At 39.1% G+C, this 16,724-nt stretch overlaps 1 protein-coding gene across 1 annotated transcript; it reads left to right on the top strand.

Annotated features, from left to right (window-relative positions):
- The first annotated feature begins 1,740 nt into the window (after positions 1-1,740).
- On the top strand, positions 1,741-3,417 carry LOC121803280 (nod factor hydrolase protein 1-like). The gene is made up of 3 exons (XM_042202959.1): positions 1,741-2,182; positions 2,425-3,131; positions 3,233-3,417. Exons 1-3 carry the CDS (start codon positions 1,782-1,784, stop codon positions 3,253-3,255), a joined length of 1,131 nt encoding a protein of 376 aa, XP_042058893.1. The 5' UTR covers positions 1,741-1,781; the 3' UTR covers positions 3,256-3,417.
- The last annotated feature ends 13,307 nt before the right edge of the window (positions 3,418-16,724 follow it).

The following is a 16,724-nucleotide window of genomic DNA, read 5'->3' as shown; positions in this document are numbered from 1 at the left end:
TATTGACTTGCTATTTTTTCACTATAAAAACTATCCACTAGTGTATGGAATCATTGCAATAACAAGTAAGAATATCATATTTCACATAGACTAATGGTAGCATACATCGATTTTTCGTAAAATTAAATTCTCCTTTCAAAAACATATAAGAATACCAGAGAAAATCAATATAGAAAATCAAATTTCAGTTGAGAATATGTAACTAATATTCCATATAAGAATAATAGAGAAAAGGATATGATACGGTCCAAACTTAAAATAATTATATTTAATTAGTATGCTGATACGGCTATTATTATTATTATAATTATTTAGTTAGTTAATTATGGATTTTCATATCTTTTTCATATCTTTTGTCTTGCTCATTAAGTTAGTATCCACTATTATAAATAGTGGACATTGTTCTTTAGTTCTATCATTCAAGAAATATCAATTATCCTTCTATTTTATTTTCTCTTACTCTCTTTCCGTTCAAACGTGCAAAACGCACAAAACCCTAATTTTGACGCCGGATTGATCGACGGGCAAAAGCTCCCGCGACGTTCGACGCGAATCAACGAGTTAAGGAACTTCATCCTTAACATATGCATAAGATAATAATAAGATACAATTAAGATTATTAGTACGAGCTCAAAGTAAAGAGTTAAGATTAAATTTCTATTAATTTTTATGTTGTAGTCTGGTCGATTAGATTATTTCGTAGATTAAGATAAATTCTCCACTCAAACCTTGCAACAAACACTATAAAAAAACATAACTTTTCTTCTCATATTTAAAAAACTATTTCCTCAATTCCTCAATATATGTCCAACTTTGATCCAACACGAGTTTTAAGAAATACCGAAAAAAGTTGGTGGAAAACAGTTAGTGAAATATGAGTCATATTTATTCTATAATAAAATATGAATTGAATGAGTAAATGGAATGTGAGGTCTATTATTAAAAATAATATTAGTAATAGTAAAGCGAGACACATAAGAGACATTCCAAAATTTAAAAAAAATGGGATACGTATCCATTAATTTTTTTTACTAATTTCTGTACAATTTTTAAAATAAGTTGAATTAAAGTGAGACATTTGTTTATGGACGATAAATATATTTATTGATTTGGTGCCTGAATTTGAAGAAAATAATAATGAGCACAATCCTCATACGATTAACTGACACGTGTTCTATAAGGGGCTTAATTATGCAAAATGAAATAATGATATTTGATTCATAGGAGTCTAAAAGATACTTAATGACGTCCGTGAATATGACATTGGAAATTAATTGGAAAAGGCTTTGTTATGAGACATTGAAAGCGCTTATAATGATGATACTCTAGTCAAATGACTCAAATCCAAATTAATGGAACAACTAAAAGCTTATATAGCAATCAATTTATATTGAAGGATGTGTTAGTAAATTTGTCTATCCAAATAGATTATATCGAATTGCAACAACTACATATATGTACGTATGTAAGATTCTTCAATTCCAACAAATAAGTCAAAAGTTTGAGTAAAGTTTAGAAATTTCCATGCGGCTTAAAAATATCCCAAATCCCAATTGATCTATAAACAAAAGGGACGGCTGGTGAAAGAAATATTCAACCTTGGTGATGCATATTTTAAAATTGGTCCTTCATAAAAAACTAGCCGAAACTTACAAATGCATCTATCCAAAATAGGACGTAAAATAATCACATATTGTAAACAACTCTCCTCTCTCTTTCTCAGCACAGGCATGATATAAACACATAGCCATAGACATACCACTCATAACCAAGTCCTAAACATGGCAGCAGCCCAGAAAAGGATCGCGGTAGCGTGCGTGATCGCAGCATTGTTGACGACTCTCGCAGTCTCATCGCCTTCGTGCATTCCCGTCAAAGGGGTGTATTACCCTGAATGGTCTAACGTGGATCCCTCCTCCATCAAAACCAAGCTTTACACTCACATCTACTACGCTTTTGTCACTCCACACATCGACACCTTCCAATTCCAAATAGACCAAACCCAAGCTCCACTGCTTCTCAACTTCACCTCTACCATCCGTGCAGCCAACCCTCCCCTCATCACACTCTTCTCTGTCGGCGGCGCTGCTGAGGGCACCGCCCTCTTCTCCCGTCTCGCCTCCACCTCTTCCTCGCGCGCACCTTTCATCCACTCCAGCATACATGTTGCAAGAAAATTCGGGTTTCTTATCTCATCTTTAATCACTTTTGTTTAACGTTTAAATCATGAAATTTGATCAAATTCTAGTCTGTCGCGCAAGATTGGAATATTAATTCGTTTTGAATACCATCAAAAGCCACATTTTGTATGTAAAAGAAACAAATGAAAAAAATTGAAACATTTTAATTTAATAATCTAATTTTAAACCAAACTTCATAAATTAAATGACCAGTAGCCCTAAAATTCAGTTTGTTGTTGAACAGATTTGATGGAATAGATTTGGATTGGGAATTCCCTGAAACTCCAACGGATATGGAAAATTTGGGATACCTTCTGGACGAGTGGCGTGCGGAGGTGCAAAAGGAGGCGGCCGCTACAGGGCGGCCGCCGCTCCTCCTCACGGCCGCGGTGTACTACTCTGCGGACACGTTCCTCGATGGCGTGCCACGGGCGTACCCGGCGGCCTCGGTGAGCAGGAATCTGGACTTGATCAACGTCATGAACTACGACTACCACGGCGCGTGGAACAAGTCTGTCACCGGCGCGCAGGCAGCCCTGTTCGACCCGAGCAGCAACCTGAGCACGAGCTACGGGCTCGGGTCGTGGGTCCGGGCTGGGGTGCCTCGCAGCAAGCTGGTCATGGGGCTGCCCCTTTATGGGAGGACGTGGAAGCTCAGGGACCGCGGGGTCCACGGTGTGGGTGTGGCGGCGGTGGACGTGGGGCCAGGCTGGAACGGGACGGGTGTGCTGACTTATGCTGAGGTGGTGGAGTTTAATAAGGCCAACAAGGCGAAGGTCGTGTATGACGTGGCGACGGTGTCGGTGTACTCCGTGGGGGGTGATTATTGGGTGGGGTACGATGATAAGAAGACTGTGGCTGCCAAGATTGGTTATGCTAGAGCACTTGGTCTTCGTGGCTATTTCTTTTGGGCTATTAATGGTGATTATAAGTCTAGCATTTCCAAAACAGGTAATCTCTAAACTACTATAGCCATTATGTTACCAATCTTTCTTTTTCATTGATTCTAAGTGAATTGAACTAATTTTTTCTTGCTATGGTGTGTTTTGCAGCTTCAAAACTGTGGCATCTCTGAAATCAAAGTTGAAATGCATAGTGATGGTTTTGGAATGAAGTTGATTGTATTTTGTTTCATAATTAAGATCGATTGTATCACTCAGAATTATTTCCTACATTTTCTTCGCATTTTAATATTTACTCTTGTCTCTCTGTATTCAGTTGACAACCAATGCTTATATTAATTGATCACTTTCAAATTTAATAGGAATAGCCGCTGAGCTCTTTAGCCTAAAATACATATTGTTAAATATGGTTTGAATAATTGCCTGAAAAACTCTTCGTTTTGAACCTCTAAAAGTACTATTGTATTTAATTAGTTCTTCAAAAATACTCATCTAAAGGGGTACATAAATGCGGTAGATGCAAATATTCAGTAGTACCCATTAGAAGTCCCGGTTTACTATTTTAGTCTGTCCGCCATTAGAAGTTTCGATTCATTATTACTATAAATGGTAGGTAGGCATCACTTTTCACTAACTCATTTCATCCACATTCTATTACTTCCTTTGTTCTGGCTAAGGTTATATACATTTTTTAGTTGACACGGAATTTTAGGAGTTGTAGATTAATGTTGTTACTTGGAGAGAGAAAGAGTGATATAAATCATGAATGGAGAGAGAAAGATAATTGAATATTTAATTGGAAAGAGAAAAAATTGGTTGGGTGCATCAATTGGAAAGAGAAAATTACTAAAAATAGAAATATACCATCTTGGATTGAACAAACTAAAAAGGAAAGTGTGTCATGTTAGTTGAGACGAAAGGAGTATAAAACTAATAGTACTATATAAAAATAGACCTCACATATATTCCACTATTTTTTCTCACTCACTTTTCTTTACATTTCTTAAAATCCGTACAAACTCAAATATGACTTTTAATGGCGGACTAAGTATATTTTATAGTAAATTGTGAAATAAAATATTAGAACATGTCGAAAGACAGGTCTATAGTGTTGGATATTTGACACAAAATATAAGACTCAATGATGACATATGGAGGATAAGAAAAAATTATTCTTCTCACAAAAGTTATACCAAAAACACACACAAACAAAAGTGGTTCAGCACTGCAAAATTTCTCTCTATCTATTTATAAGCTCTGTCTCTTTCTCTTGCTCTCAATTCTTTCAGCTTGCAGCCATGTTTGGATTCATATTCTTTAAACTTGTATTAATTCAGAAAATCATTCATTGGATCATCATAATGGACCCTCTTCATCATGAAAGCTTCCACACGCTTTTCAATCCATCTGTTTGCTCTCATCAACTCTGGCCTCGTCTTCTTTATTTTGATTCTCATTCTCCTCTATTCCATCGTATTTGAGCTTGAAAATTCTTTGCATCTCTCTCTCTCATGCTATAATTTGGATCAGATTTCCACTTACTTTTGGATTGATTTCCTTTCCATCTTCATCCAATTCGGCCTCTTCAAAATATTCGATTTAATTGACATGCACCAGGAAGAATGAATGATACCTCTAATTTGTGGTTTTATATTTAAGAAAAAAGTTAACATTGTACAATAACGAATGTTTCAATTACTACTCGCTCCGTGTCATGATGTCTCACTTTCCTTTTTAGTTTACCTTACTAAAGATGTCAAATTTTCATTTTTAGAAAAAGTTCTATCTCACAATAATATAAATATTATATTTTCTCTTTCCCCCTAACACACAAAACAAAATCTCCTAACATCTCGTGCCGTCCACCTTTTGTGGGACGGAGGGAGTACTATTTAATTAAAACAAGTTTACATTAGTTTCAATTATTTTGTATAAGGAAAGTTTGATTTATTTAATTAACGCAAGAGATATCATTATAAGGAAAGTTTCAATTATGTAGCATCTTTAGTAAAAACACGTAGTATTAGTGAGGAAAGTTGTAATGTAAATTGGGCCGTTTGGGCCGTGTGAGTCGGCCATTGAGTCCAGATCGGCGTCTATATATATGAATGTAATTTCCTCAACTCAAATCAAAGTAATCAACTCTTATATTACTTATAGCATTATAATCTAAAATTAAGATCAAATCTATACCCTTAGATTTTAAAATAAATAGATAAGATTAAATTTCACGAATTTCAATAAATAATAGACAAAATATCAACAAAAGGGTAAGATCGTCATTTAGTTAACATATGATAATTTTCGAGATTTTTTTTATATCAACATAGTGTTCAGTAATACGAGAATCTCAACACAGTTTTATTGATATTGTACATGCATAATATTGAGATTGTTTGATGCATTTATTGATAAAAATCAGTTTATTAACATATACGTAAACTGAAATAAAAATTACTCAAATTTCATCATTCGAATGTCGTCGGAGCATATGCAATTGAGATCTCGTTAGAATCTTATAAAATTATCTTTAATTTGATATATTTTTTACGAAAAAATAATTTAAATCGAGATAGTTATGTAAATTTAAAGTTTTGAGATGATTTAGAAGAGATAGAAAGTAGTTAGTTTTAACTATATATTTATGAATTGACATTAATACCATTTGAATTTATTTAAGTATTATTTAAATTTATATTATAATCCACCTACATTATTTCAACCACTAGATCTCCTCGTCTAACGGTTAAAAATTGGTCTCAATTCTAGATTACTAATTAGTTGGCAATTGATCACCAGCTTAGAAGAAAAAAGAGAAATTTCGGAATATGCGTTTAAATTCGCTGGCCTTTCGAGATAAGGGATTCGCTCACCTTTCGAAATATGGGTCCGAGACACGCGAATTTTTCGGAATAAGGGTTTTACACCTTTTTATATTTATTCTGTTCACTTTTCTTATTATTTCTCTTCCAATAATTATAGATTTACTAAACTATCCTTTTAACCCATCTCTCAAAATTTTCATTTTACCTCCCTCCAAATGATTTGTGCTCCACTCTTAAAAGTCAATCTTCTCTCTCAAATTCTCACGTTCACGCCGCCAAGCACTTTATTCTCACAACCTCAGCCCTTTTCCAGTGGCTGTGTATATGTTCCAGTGTGTTATGTGTAACACCTCCTCTCCCTATCATCACATTGGGATCCAAATCAATCAATTCATCAAGGAAAGCAAACATATTTTATTCACAACGTTGAAAACACCATGGTCGAAACTTACTTCGCGAAAGGCAGACCACTCAGGCTGCTCCTTGTACTTGCTCGCTAATCCTTCTCGGCTCCCACTATCTCCAATTGTAATGTGTACAAATCCACAAGGATCGGATTTGCCATTGAAGACACGTTTCTGTGTAGCAAGATATTTCAATCAATCAATTCTGTGCAGCTGAAGCAGAGGCTAGCCGGAGGAGAGAGCGGAAACGTGGATTATTACGCGTTGATGGGATTGAGGAGAGGTTGCTCGAGATCGGAATTGGAAAGAGCGGCGTGTACAGGCGTGTGCCTTTCGCGTGTGGATTTCTCACGTGGCAGCCGTGTAGGCTTTGACTGTGCCACGCTTGACAATGTGTCAAGCCACTTAGATTGCTGACTCGGCGGTGGTCTAAAAAGATTAGTAATGGTCCAGACCCAAGCCCAAAGACCACCCAAAGACCAATTGCCAAGATCCAAGTCCAAGTCAAGATCAAGATCGAGATCGAGATCTAGATCGGGATCGGGCCCGGGTCCTAGGCCCGCGACCGCTACCACGACCACGACCACGACCACGAGCATGGGCTCGGGCTCGGGCTCGGGCGGGCGGCGGCGGCGCGCGCGTGTGCACGTGTGTGGGCTCTTTCACCCATCTTGATCCACTATAATTATCAAGTAACATAAAGTCACTTAATTTAAACACATTAAAAGATGTGTTACTTCTCCAATGTGGGATAATTAATACTAGTTAATCATTCCCTAAACTCTAACTTAAAGCTTTAATTAAAAGCTAATTATGCCCAACTTTGTGTCAATTGCGGTCTTGGACACCACTTTGGATTCATAAGTGTGTTTTATGAAGCGACCACACTTCGCACTTACATAGGTGATTCTTAGTCAAGTACCTTGCCATACTTGGTCTTTTTGAGAACTACATCTCTTTGAGATCCTTAAGAACCATTAAAAGCCATAGACTTAACCTTTACCACTAGGCAAGTTCTTCAACACTCTATTGCTCTTCTAGAGAATAGATATAGTTGAGTGTTTCTCATGAACTCTCATAGCTTAGTTGTCCCTTTGAACCAAGTTCTTGGGATCTCCAGTCATCATGGTTGGGTTACCACTATGATAATTCTTTAGTTTGTGGATTTCAAACCCATTCCCTCTAGCAACTTATTCATCTGATCACGGTTTAACCCTTTGGTTAGCGGATCCGCTAGATTATCTATTGACTTCACATAGTCAATTGTAATCACCCCTGTTGTGATCAAATGTCTCACAGTGTTATGTCGTCGACATATATGTCGAGACTTACCGTTATAGAAACCATTGTTTGCCCTTCCAATAGCCGCTTGGCTATCGCAGTGGATCAGCACTGGTGGCACTGGCTTAGACCAACATGGAATATCTTCAAGGAAGTTCTTAAGCCACTCAGCTTCCTCACCCACCTTATCTAAGGCAATGAACTCCGATTCCATTGTTGATCGGGCTATACATGTCTGTTTTATGGATTTCCACGATACAACACCACCTCCAATAGTAAAGACGTATCCACTTGTTGAAAGTGAGTCTCTATTTTCGGATATCCAATTTGCATCACAGTACCCTTCAAGTACCGGGGGGTATCTCGAGAAGTGTAGCCCATGATTTTGAGTATGTTTCAAATATCTCAAACCCCTCACAAGAGCTCTCCAATGCTCTTTGCTTGGATTGCTCGTGTAACGACTCAACTTGTTCACGGCACAAGCAATGTCAGGTCGAGTGCAAATAGTTATGTACATAATGCATCCGATGACCCGTGCATACTCTTCTTGTGCAAGGGGCTCGCCTTTGTTTTTGCTCAAGTGAACGTCGAGTTCAATTGGAGTCTTAACCGGCGCGCCATCATAGGCTTTGAATTTATTCAATATCTTCTCAACATTATGTGATTGTGTTAAGATGATTCCATCAGACGTTCTTAGAATCTTCATTCCAAGAATTACATCGGCTAGACCCATGTCTTTCATATCAACGTTTCTCTTTAACATAACCTTTGTATCGTTAATTACTTGAGTGTTGCTACCCAAGATTAACATATCATCAACGTATAGACACACTATAACATGGCCGGTTATTAGTGCTCTTGATGTAGACACATTTGTCGCACTCGTTGATTTTAAACCTATTTGATAACATCACATTATCAAACTTCAAGTGTCATTGCAATGGCGCTTGTTTTAGTCCATATAGAGACTTTACTTGCATACCTTTCTCTCTTATCCAGGTACTACAAACCCTTCGGGTTGTTCCATATAAATTTCATCTTCTAGTTCACCATTTAGAAACGCGGTCTTTAAATCCATTTGATGAATCTCAAGATTGTGCAATGCAGCAATAGCGAGAAGCACTCGGATAGATGTAATCCTTTTTATAGGTGAGTAGGTATCGAAGATGTCATATCCTTCCTTTTGTTTAAAACCCTTTACTACTAATCGGGCTTTATACTTATCCACTATTCCATCGGCCTTAAATTTCCTTTTAAGTACCCATTTGCAACCTAGAGGTTTCGCACCTTCAGGTAGATCTACCAACACCCAAGTGTGGTTTAGCAAAATTGAATCAATTTCGCTTTGAACAACTTCTTTCTAATGTAGCCCGTCTGGGCCATCAAAGGCTACTTTTATAGATGTCGGTTCTTCATCTAACATAAAAGCAATATAGTCAGGACCAAATGTTTTTGGTGTTCTGACCCTACTACCACGTCTTAGAACTGTATCATTTGGATCGTGCCTTGCACGCTTGCTCGATTTAGGTTTCTCATCCACTGATTTAGAACTAGTGGCTTCAATATCCACTGGTTTAGAACTAGTGGCTTCTTCTTCAATTCTTGTCTCAGAATTGGTTAAGACTTTTTCCTTGTCTTTGCAAGTAAATGTATTTTCGAGAAATACAGCATTCCTTGACTCAATTGTTGTTCCTACAGTAATAGTCGATATTTCAGACTTGTGAACAATAAATCGATATGCACTACTATTAAGTGCATATCCAATGAAGATGCAATCAACCGTTTTAGGTCCGATTGTAACTTCTTTGGGCGGAGGAACCATCACCTTAGCCAAACACCCCCACACTTTGAGGTATTTGTAGGATGGCTTCCTTCCCTTCCACAACTCATAAGGAGTAACATCTTTTCCTTTGAGAGGGATTTTATTCAAGATATAGTTGGCTGTCAAAACAGCTTCCCCCCACATGTTATGTGGTAATCCTGAAGTCAGAAGCAGTGCATTCATCTTCTCTTTTAGAGTTCGATTTTTGCGTTCTGCAACACCATTAGATTGTGGTGAGTATGGTGCAGTCGTTTGATGAATTATACCACTTGCGTTGCATAACTCCTCAAACGGGGCTACATATTCATCTCCTCTATCGCTTCGAATCGTTTTGATTTTACAACCAAGTTGATTCTCAACTTCGTTCTTATAATTTTTGAACGCTTCTATTGCTTCATCTTTACTTCTTAAAAGATAAATATAGCAATACCTTGTGCAATCATCTATGAAAGTGATAAAGTACTTTTTACCACCTCTAGTTTGCACCATCTTTAAATCACATACGTCTGTGAATTAATTCAAGGGGTTTTGTGCTTCGTTCAACCGAGTGAAACGGCAACTTAGTCATTTTTGCTTCAAGACAAATTTCACATTTATCTTGGGAATCCACTTCATTAGCCTTTAGTAAATCTAAATTTACTAATCTTTTAATGTCTTTTGAATTTACATGTCCCAATCTACAATGCCATAAATTTGAAGACTCAGTCAAATAAGATGAAGTAGATGCTTTATTATTATTAGCCAATGGCTTTGCAACACTGCGAGTTGCTATACTAAGCTTGAAAAGCCCATCGGTTACATAACATTTTCCGAGGGATTTTCCAAACTTATACAAAGCAAACCTATCAGACTCAAATACAAGTTTAAACCCCTTATTAACTAGTATTGATCCTGACACTAAGTTCTTGCGGATGTCCGGGACATGCATCACATCCTTCAAAGTGATAGCGACGACAGACGTCATCATGAGAATCACGTTGCCAATGCCGAGGATCTCGGACGATGCTTGATTCCCCATGTTGATCTTCCTCCCTTCAACAGCAGTGTAGGAGGCAAACTTGCCCCTATCTGAGCAGACATGAGCAGTAGCACCGGTGTCGATGTACCAGCCACCCTTGTTATCAACAAGGTTAAACTCTTCAGTGACCACAACAAAGAGGTCGTTTTCATCCCAGTCCTTGAACTCCTTCTCAACGACGTGGGCAACCGGCTTCTTCTTCTTGCTGCGGCAGTCATTTGCAAAGTGGCCCAGTTTGCCACATTTGTAGTAATCGCCTTCAAACTTCTTTGTAGGTTGCTTTCTCTTCCCTTTGTCATTTGGATGATTTGGGCGAGGGCGTTTGTTGGAGGGACCGCCCCGCTCCAACAGATTGGCTTTGGCTTCAGGTGGGGTGAAGCCCTTAGCCTTTTGGTCGCTTTTGCGCACATCAGCCTCAATGCGCAATTTCACGATCAAGTCTTCAAGGGTCATCTGCTTTCACATGTGCTTCAGATAGCTCTTGAAGTCATTCCAACTAGGAGGAAGCTTGTCAATGATCGTGCAGCTTAGGAATTTGTCGGGCAAGGTCATCCCTTCAGCGACTAATGCGTTGATGATCATTTGGAGCTCTTGAACTTGCTCCATGATGGGTCGAAAATCGACCATCTTGTAGTCCATAAACTTAGATGCTACAACTTGTTCAATACCTGTAGCATTATCTAAGCTATACTTCTTTTCTAGGCTTTCCCACATTTGTTTAGATGTGGTTACATTGGAGTATACATTGTAGAGGCTATCATCTAATACACTTAAAATAAAATTTTTACATAGATAATCCCCTTTTCTCCAAGCTTCATAGTCCGCCATGACTTCAAGCCTAGTCTCTTGATCACTTGACGCGGGCGGCTCATTTTCCGTGAGGAAGTTGGCGACGCCCAATGTTGTCAAATAGAACAACATCTTTTGGTACCACCTTTAGAAGTCAAATCCTCCAAACTTTGGTGGCTTCTCGGCAGGTGGCATCATTCTTGGTGCCAAAGGTGCCGCACTTGGTCCATGGAAGGAACCAATTCCGTTGCCCCCGAAGGAGCCAACAACATGGTTGGGCAAAGAGCCCCCACCATTCATGTTGGGCATAGAGCCCGCCATGATCGTACTATCCCCGAAGAGACTAGCACCCGCATGAGACCCGAAGGCCCCAACATTCCTGTGAGACCCGAAGGCCCCAACACTCGATCCATTAAAGGATCCGTACCAGTGTGCCAAATGGGGTTAACGAACTCCATTGGCGCTAACTTTAATCCACTATTTCTCACTCACCGGAAATCGGATTAGAGAAAGTGAATATACTATTTTTATCTACGTAAAATGTAGATTGGCGCTATATCATTTAATTTCATAAAATTAAATATCTCGTTACATTTATTATTTGGTCAAAATCCATTGACCTGGCATATTTAATCCATGATTTTTACAATCCCCCACATGAGTGGAAATAGCCAAATGCATATGCATGCAGACACAAGCTCAACCCTCGAGAGATATATAAGCATAAGGATAGGTAGTTGTTGGCTTTGAACCTTCCATAGTCGACACCATCGGATACACAGACGGCTTAGTAGTGCGATGCTTTGAACTAATCCCCCACGGTGTGCACCGAGACAATGGTGTTAACGCTTAAACACCTCAACCTCATCCGTTCTCACGTTTTGTGTCAATTGCGGTCTTGGACACCACTTTGGATTCATAAGTGTGTTTTATGAAGCGACCACACTTCGCACTTACATAGGTGATTCTTAGTCAAGTACCTTGCCATACTTGGTCTTTTTGAGAACTACATCTCTTTGAGATCCTTAAGAACCATTAAAAGCCATAGACTTAACCTTTACCACTAGGCAAGTTCTTCAACACTCTATTGCTCTTCTAGAGAATAGATATAGTTGAGTGTTTCTCATGAACTCTCATAGCTTAGTTGTCCCTTTGAACCAAGTTCTTGGGATCTCCAGTCATCATGGTTGGGTTACCACTATGATAATTCTTTAGTTTGTGGATTTCAAACCCATTCCCTCTAGCAACTTATTCATCTTATCACGGTTTAACCCTTTGGTTAGCGGATCCGCTAGATTATCTATTGACTTCACATAGTCAATTGTAATCACCCCTGTTGTGATCAAATGTCTCACAGTGTTATGTCGTCGACATATATGTCGAGACTTACCGTTATAGAAACCATTGTTTGCCCTTCCAATAGCCGCTTGGCTATCGCAGTGGATCAGCACTGGTGGCACTGGCTTAGACCAACATGGAATATCTTCAAGGAAGTTCTTAAGCCACTCAGCTTCCTCACCCACCTTATCTAAGGCAATAAACTCCGATTCCATTGTTGATCGGGCTATACATGTCTGTTTTATGGATTTCCACGATACAACACCACCTCCAATAGTAAAGACGTATCCACTTGTTGAAAGTGAGTCTCTATTTTCGGATATCCAATTTGCATCACAGTACCCTTCAAGTACCGGGGGTGTATCTCGAGAAGTGTAGCCCATGATTTTGAGTATGTTTTAAATATCTCAAACCCCTCACAAGAGCTCTCCAATGCTCTTTGCTTGGATTGCTCGTGTAACGACTCAACTTGTTCACGGCACAAGCAATGTCAGGTCGAGTGCAATTAGTTAAGTACATAATGCATCCGATGACCCGTGCATACTCTTCTTGTGCAACGGGCTCGCCTTTGTTTTTGCTCAAGTGAACGTCGAGTTCAATTGGAGTCTTAACCAGTGCGCCATCATAGGCTTTGAATTTATTCAATATCTTCTCAACATTATGTGATTGTGTTAAGATGATTCCATCAGACGTTCTTAGAATCCTCATTCCAAGAATTACATCGGCTAGACCCATGTCTTTCATATTAAAGTTTCTCTTTAACATAACCTTTGTATCGTTAATTACTTGAGTGTTGCTACCCAAGATTAACATATCATCAACGTATAGACACACTATAACATAACCGTTATTAGTGCTCTTGATGTAGACACATTTGTCGCACTCGTTGATTTTAAACCCATTTGATAACATCACATAATCAAACTTCAAGTGTCATTGCAATGGCGCTTGTTTTAGTCCATATAGAGACTTTACGAGCTTGCATACCTTTCTCTCTTATCCAAGTACTACAAACCCTTCGGGTTGTTCCATATAAATTTCATCTTCTAGTTCACCATTTAGAAACGCGGTCTTTAAATCCATTTGATGAATCTCAAGATTGTGCAATGCAGCAATAGCGAGAAGCACTCGGATAGATGTAATCCTTGTTATAGGTGAGTAGGTCTCGAAGATGTCATATCCTTCCTTTTGTTTAAAACCCTTTACTACTAATCGGGCTTTATACTTATCCACTGTTCCATCGGCCTTAAATTTCTTTTTAAGTACCAATTTGCAACCTAGAGGTTTCGCACCTTCAGGTAGATCTACCAACACCCAAGTGTGGTTTAGCAAAATTGAATCAATTTCGTTTTGAACAACTTCTTTCTAATGTAGCCCGTCTGGGCCATCAAAGGCTACTTTTATAGATGTCGGTTCTTCATCTAACATAAAAGCAATGTAGTCAGGACCAAATGTTTTTGGTGTTCTGACCCTACTACCACGTCTTAGAACTGTATCATTTGGATCGGGCCTTACATGCTTGCGCGATTTAGGTTTCTCATCCACTGATTTAGAACTAGTGGCTTCAATCTCCACTGGTTTAGAACTAGTGGCTTCTTCTTCAATTCTTGTCTCAGAATTGGTTAAGACTTTTTCCTTGTTTTTGCAAGGAAATGTATATTCGAGAAATACAACATTCCTTGACTCAATGGTTGTTCCTACAGTAATAGTCGATATTTCAGACTTGTGAACAATAAATCGATATGCACTACTATTAAGTGCATATCCAATGAAGATGCAATCAACTGTTTTAGGTCCGATTGTAACTTCTTTGGGCGGAGGAACCATCACCTTAGCCAAACACCCCCACACTTTGAGGTATTTGTAGGATGGCTTCCTTCCCTTCCACAACTCATAAGGAGTAACATCTTTTCCTTTGAGAGGGATTTTATTCAAGATATAGTTGGCTGTCAAAACAGCTTCCCCCCACATATTATGTGGTAATCCTGAAGTCAAAAGCAGTGCATTTATCATCTCTTTTAGAGTTCAATTTTTGCGTTCTGCAACACCATTAGATTGTGGTGAGTATGGTGCAGTCGTTCGATGAATTATACCACTTGCGTTGCATAACTCCTCAAACGGGGCTACATATTCATCTCTTCTATCGCTTCGAATCGTTTTGATTTTACAACCAAGTTGATTCTCAACTTCGTTCTTATAATTTTTGAACGCTTCTATTGCTTCATCTTTACTTCTTAAAAGATAAATGTAGCAATACCTTGTGCAATCATCTATGAAAGTGATAAAGTACTTTTTACCACCTCTAGTTTGCACCATCTTTAAATCACATACGTCTGTGAATTAATTCAAGGGGTTTTGTGCTTCGTTCAACCGAGTGAAACGGCAACTTAGTCATTTTTGCTTCAAGACAAATTTCACATTTATCTTGGGAATCCACTTCATTAGCCTTTAGTAAATCTAAATTTACTAATCTTTTAATGTCTTTTGAATTTACATGTCCCAATCTACAATGCCATAAATTTGAAGACTCAGTCAAATAAGAGGAAGTAGATGCTTTATTATTATTAGCCAATGGCTTTGCAACACTGCGAGTTGCTATACTAAGCTTGAAAAGCCCATCGGTTACATAACATTTTCCGAGGGATTTTCCAAACTTATACAAAGCAAACATATCAGACTCAAATACAAGTTTAAACCCCTTATTAACTAGTATTGATCCTGACACTAAGTTCTTGCGGATGTCCGGGACATGCATCACATCCTTCAAAGTGATAGCGACGACAGACGTCATCATGAGAATCACGTTGCCAATGCCGAGGATCTCGGACGATGCTTGATTCCCCATGTTGATCTTCCTCCCTTCAACAGCAGTGTAGGAGGCAAACTTGCCCCTATCTTAGCAGACATGAGCAGTAGCACCGGTGTCGATGTACCAGCCACCCTTGTTATCAACAAGGTTAAACTCTTCAGTGACCACAACAAAGAGGTCGTTTTCATCCCAGTCCTTGAACTCCTTCTCAACGACGTGGGCAACCGGCTTCTTCTTCTTGCTGCGGCAGTCATTTGCAAAGTGGCCCAGTTTGCCACATTTGTAGCAATCGCCTTCAAACTTCTTTGTAGGTTGCTTTCCCTTCCCTTTGTCATTTGGATGATTTGGGCGAGGACGTTTGTTGGAGGGACCGCCCCGCTCCAACAGATTGGCTTTGGCTTCAGGTGGGGTGAAGCCCTTAGCCTTTTGGTCGCTTTTGCGCACATCAGCCTCAATGCGCAATTTCACGATCAAGTCTTCAAGGGTCATCTGCTTTCACTTGTGCTTGAGATAGCTCTTGAAGTCATTCCAACTAGGAGGAAGCTTGTCAATGATCGTGCAGCTTAGGAATTTGTCGGGCAAGGTCATCCCTTCAGCCACTAATGCGTTGATGATCATTTGGAGCTCTTGAACTTGTTCCATGATGGGTCGAAAATCGACCATCTTGTAGTCCATAAACTTAGATGCTACAACTTGTTCAATATCTGCAGCATTATCTAAGCTATACTTCTTTTCTAGGCTTTCCCACATTTGTTTAGATGTGGTTACATTGGAGTATACATTGTAGAGGCTATCATCTAATACACTTAAAATAAAATTTTTACATAGATAATCCCCTTTTCTCCAAGCTTCATAGTCCGCCATGACTTCGAGCCTAGTCTCTTGATCACTTGACGCGGGTAGCTCGTTTTCCGTGAGGAAGTTGGTGACGCCCAATGTTGTCAGATAGAACAACATCTTTTGGTACCACCTTTTGAAGTCAAATCCTCCAAACTTGGGTGGCTTCTCGGCAGGTGGCATCATTCTTGGTGCCAAAGGTGCCGCACTTGGTCCATGGAAGGAATCAATTCCGTTGCCCCCGAAGGAGCCAACAACATGGTTGGGCATAGAGCCCGCCATGATCGTACTATCCCCGAAGAGACTAGCACCCGCATGAGACCCGAAGGCCCCTACATTCGTGTGAGACCCGAAGGCCCCAACACTCGATCCATTAAAGGATCCGTACCAGTGTGCCCAATGGGGTTAACGAACTCCATTGGCGCTAACTTTAATCCACTATTTCTCACTCACCGGAAATCGGATTAGAGAAAGTGAATATACTATATTTATCTACGTAAAATGTAGATCGGCGCTATA

This window comes from Salvia splendens, chromosome 5, assembly GCF_004379255.2.
Source record: "Salvia splendens isolate huo1 chromosome 5, SspV2, whole genome shotgun sequence".
Lineage (NCBI taxonomy): Eukaryota > Viridiplantae > Streptophyta > Magnoliopsida > Lamiales > Lamiaceae > Salvia > Salvia splendens.
Note: the sequence above shows the minus strand (reverse complement) of the source record. Positions and strands in the feature narration are given on the sequence as shown.

What these genes read in the sequence shown, in the direction of transcription:
- LOC121803280 (XM_042202959.1), top strand. Translation starts at nt 1,782, where the DNA reads ATGGCAGCAGCCCAGAAAAGGATCGCGGTAGCGTGCGTGATCGCAGCA. An exon ending in CATGTTGCAAGAAAATTCGG is followed by an intron (nt 2,183 to 2,424) that starts GTTTCTTATCTC and finishes GTTGTTGAACAG; the next exon opens with ATTTGATGGAATAGATTTGG. An exon ending in GTCTAGCATTTCCAAAACAG is followed by an intron (nt 3,132 to 3,232) that starts GTAATCTCTAAA and finishes TGTGTTTTGCAG; the next exon opens with CTTCAAAACTGTGGCATCTC.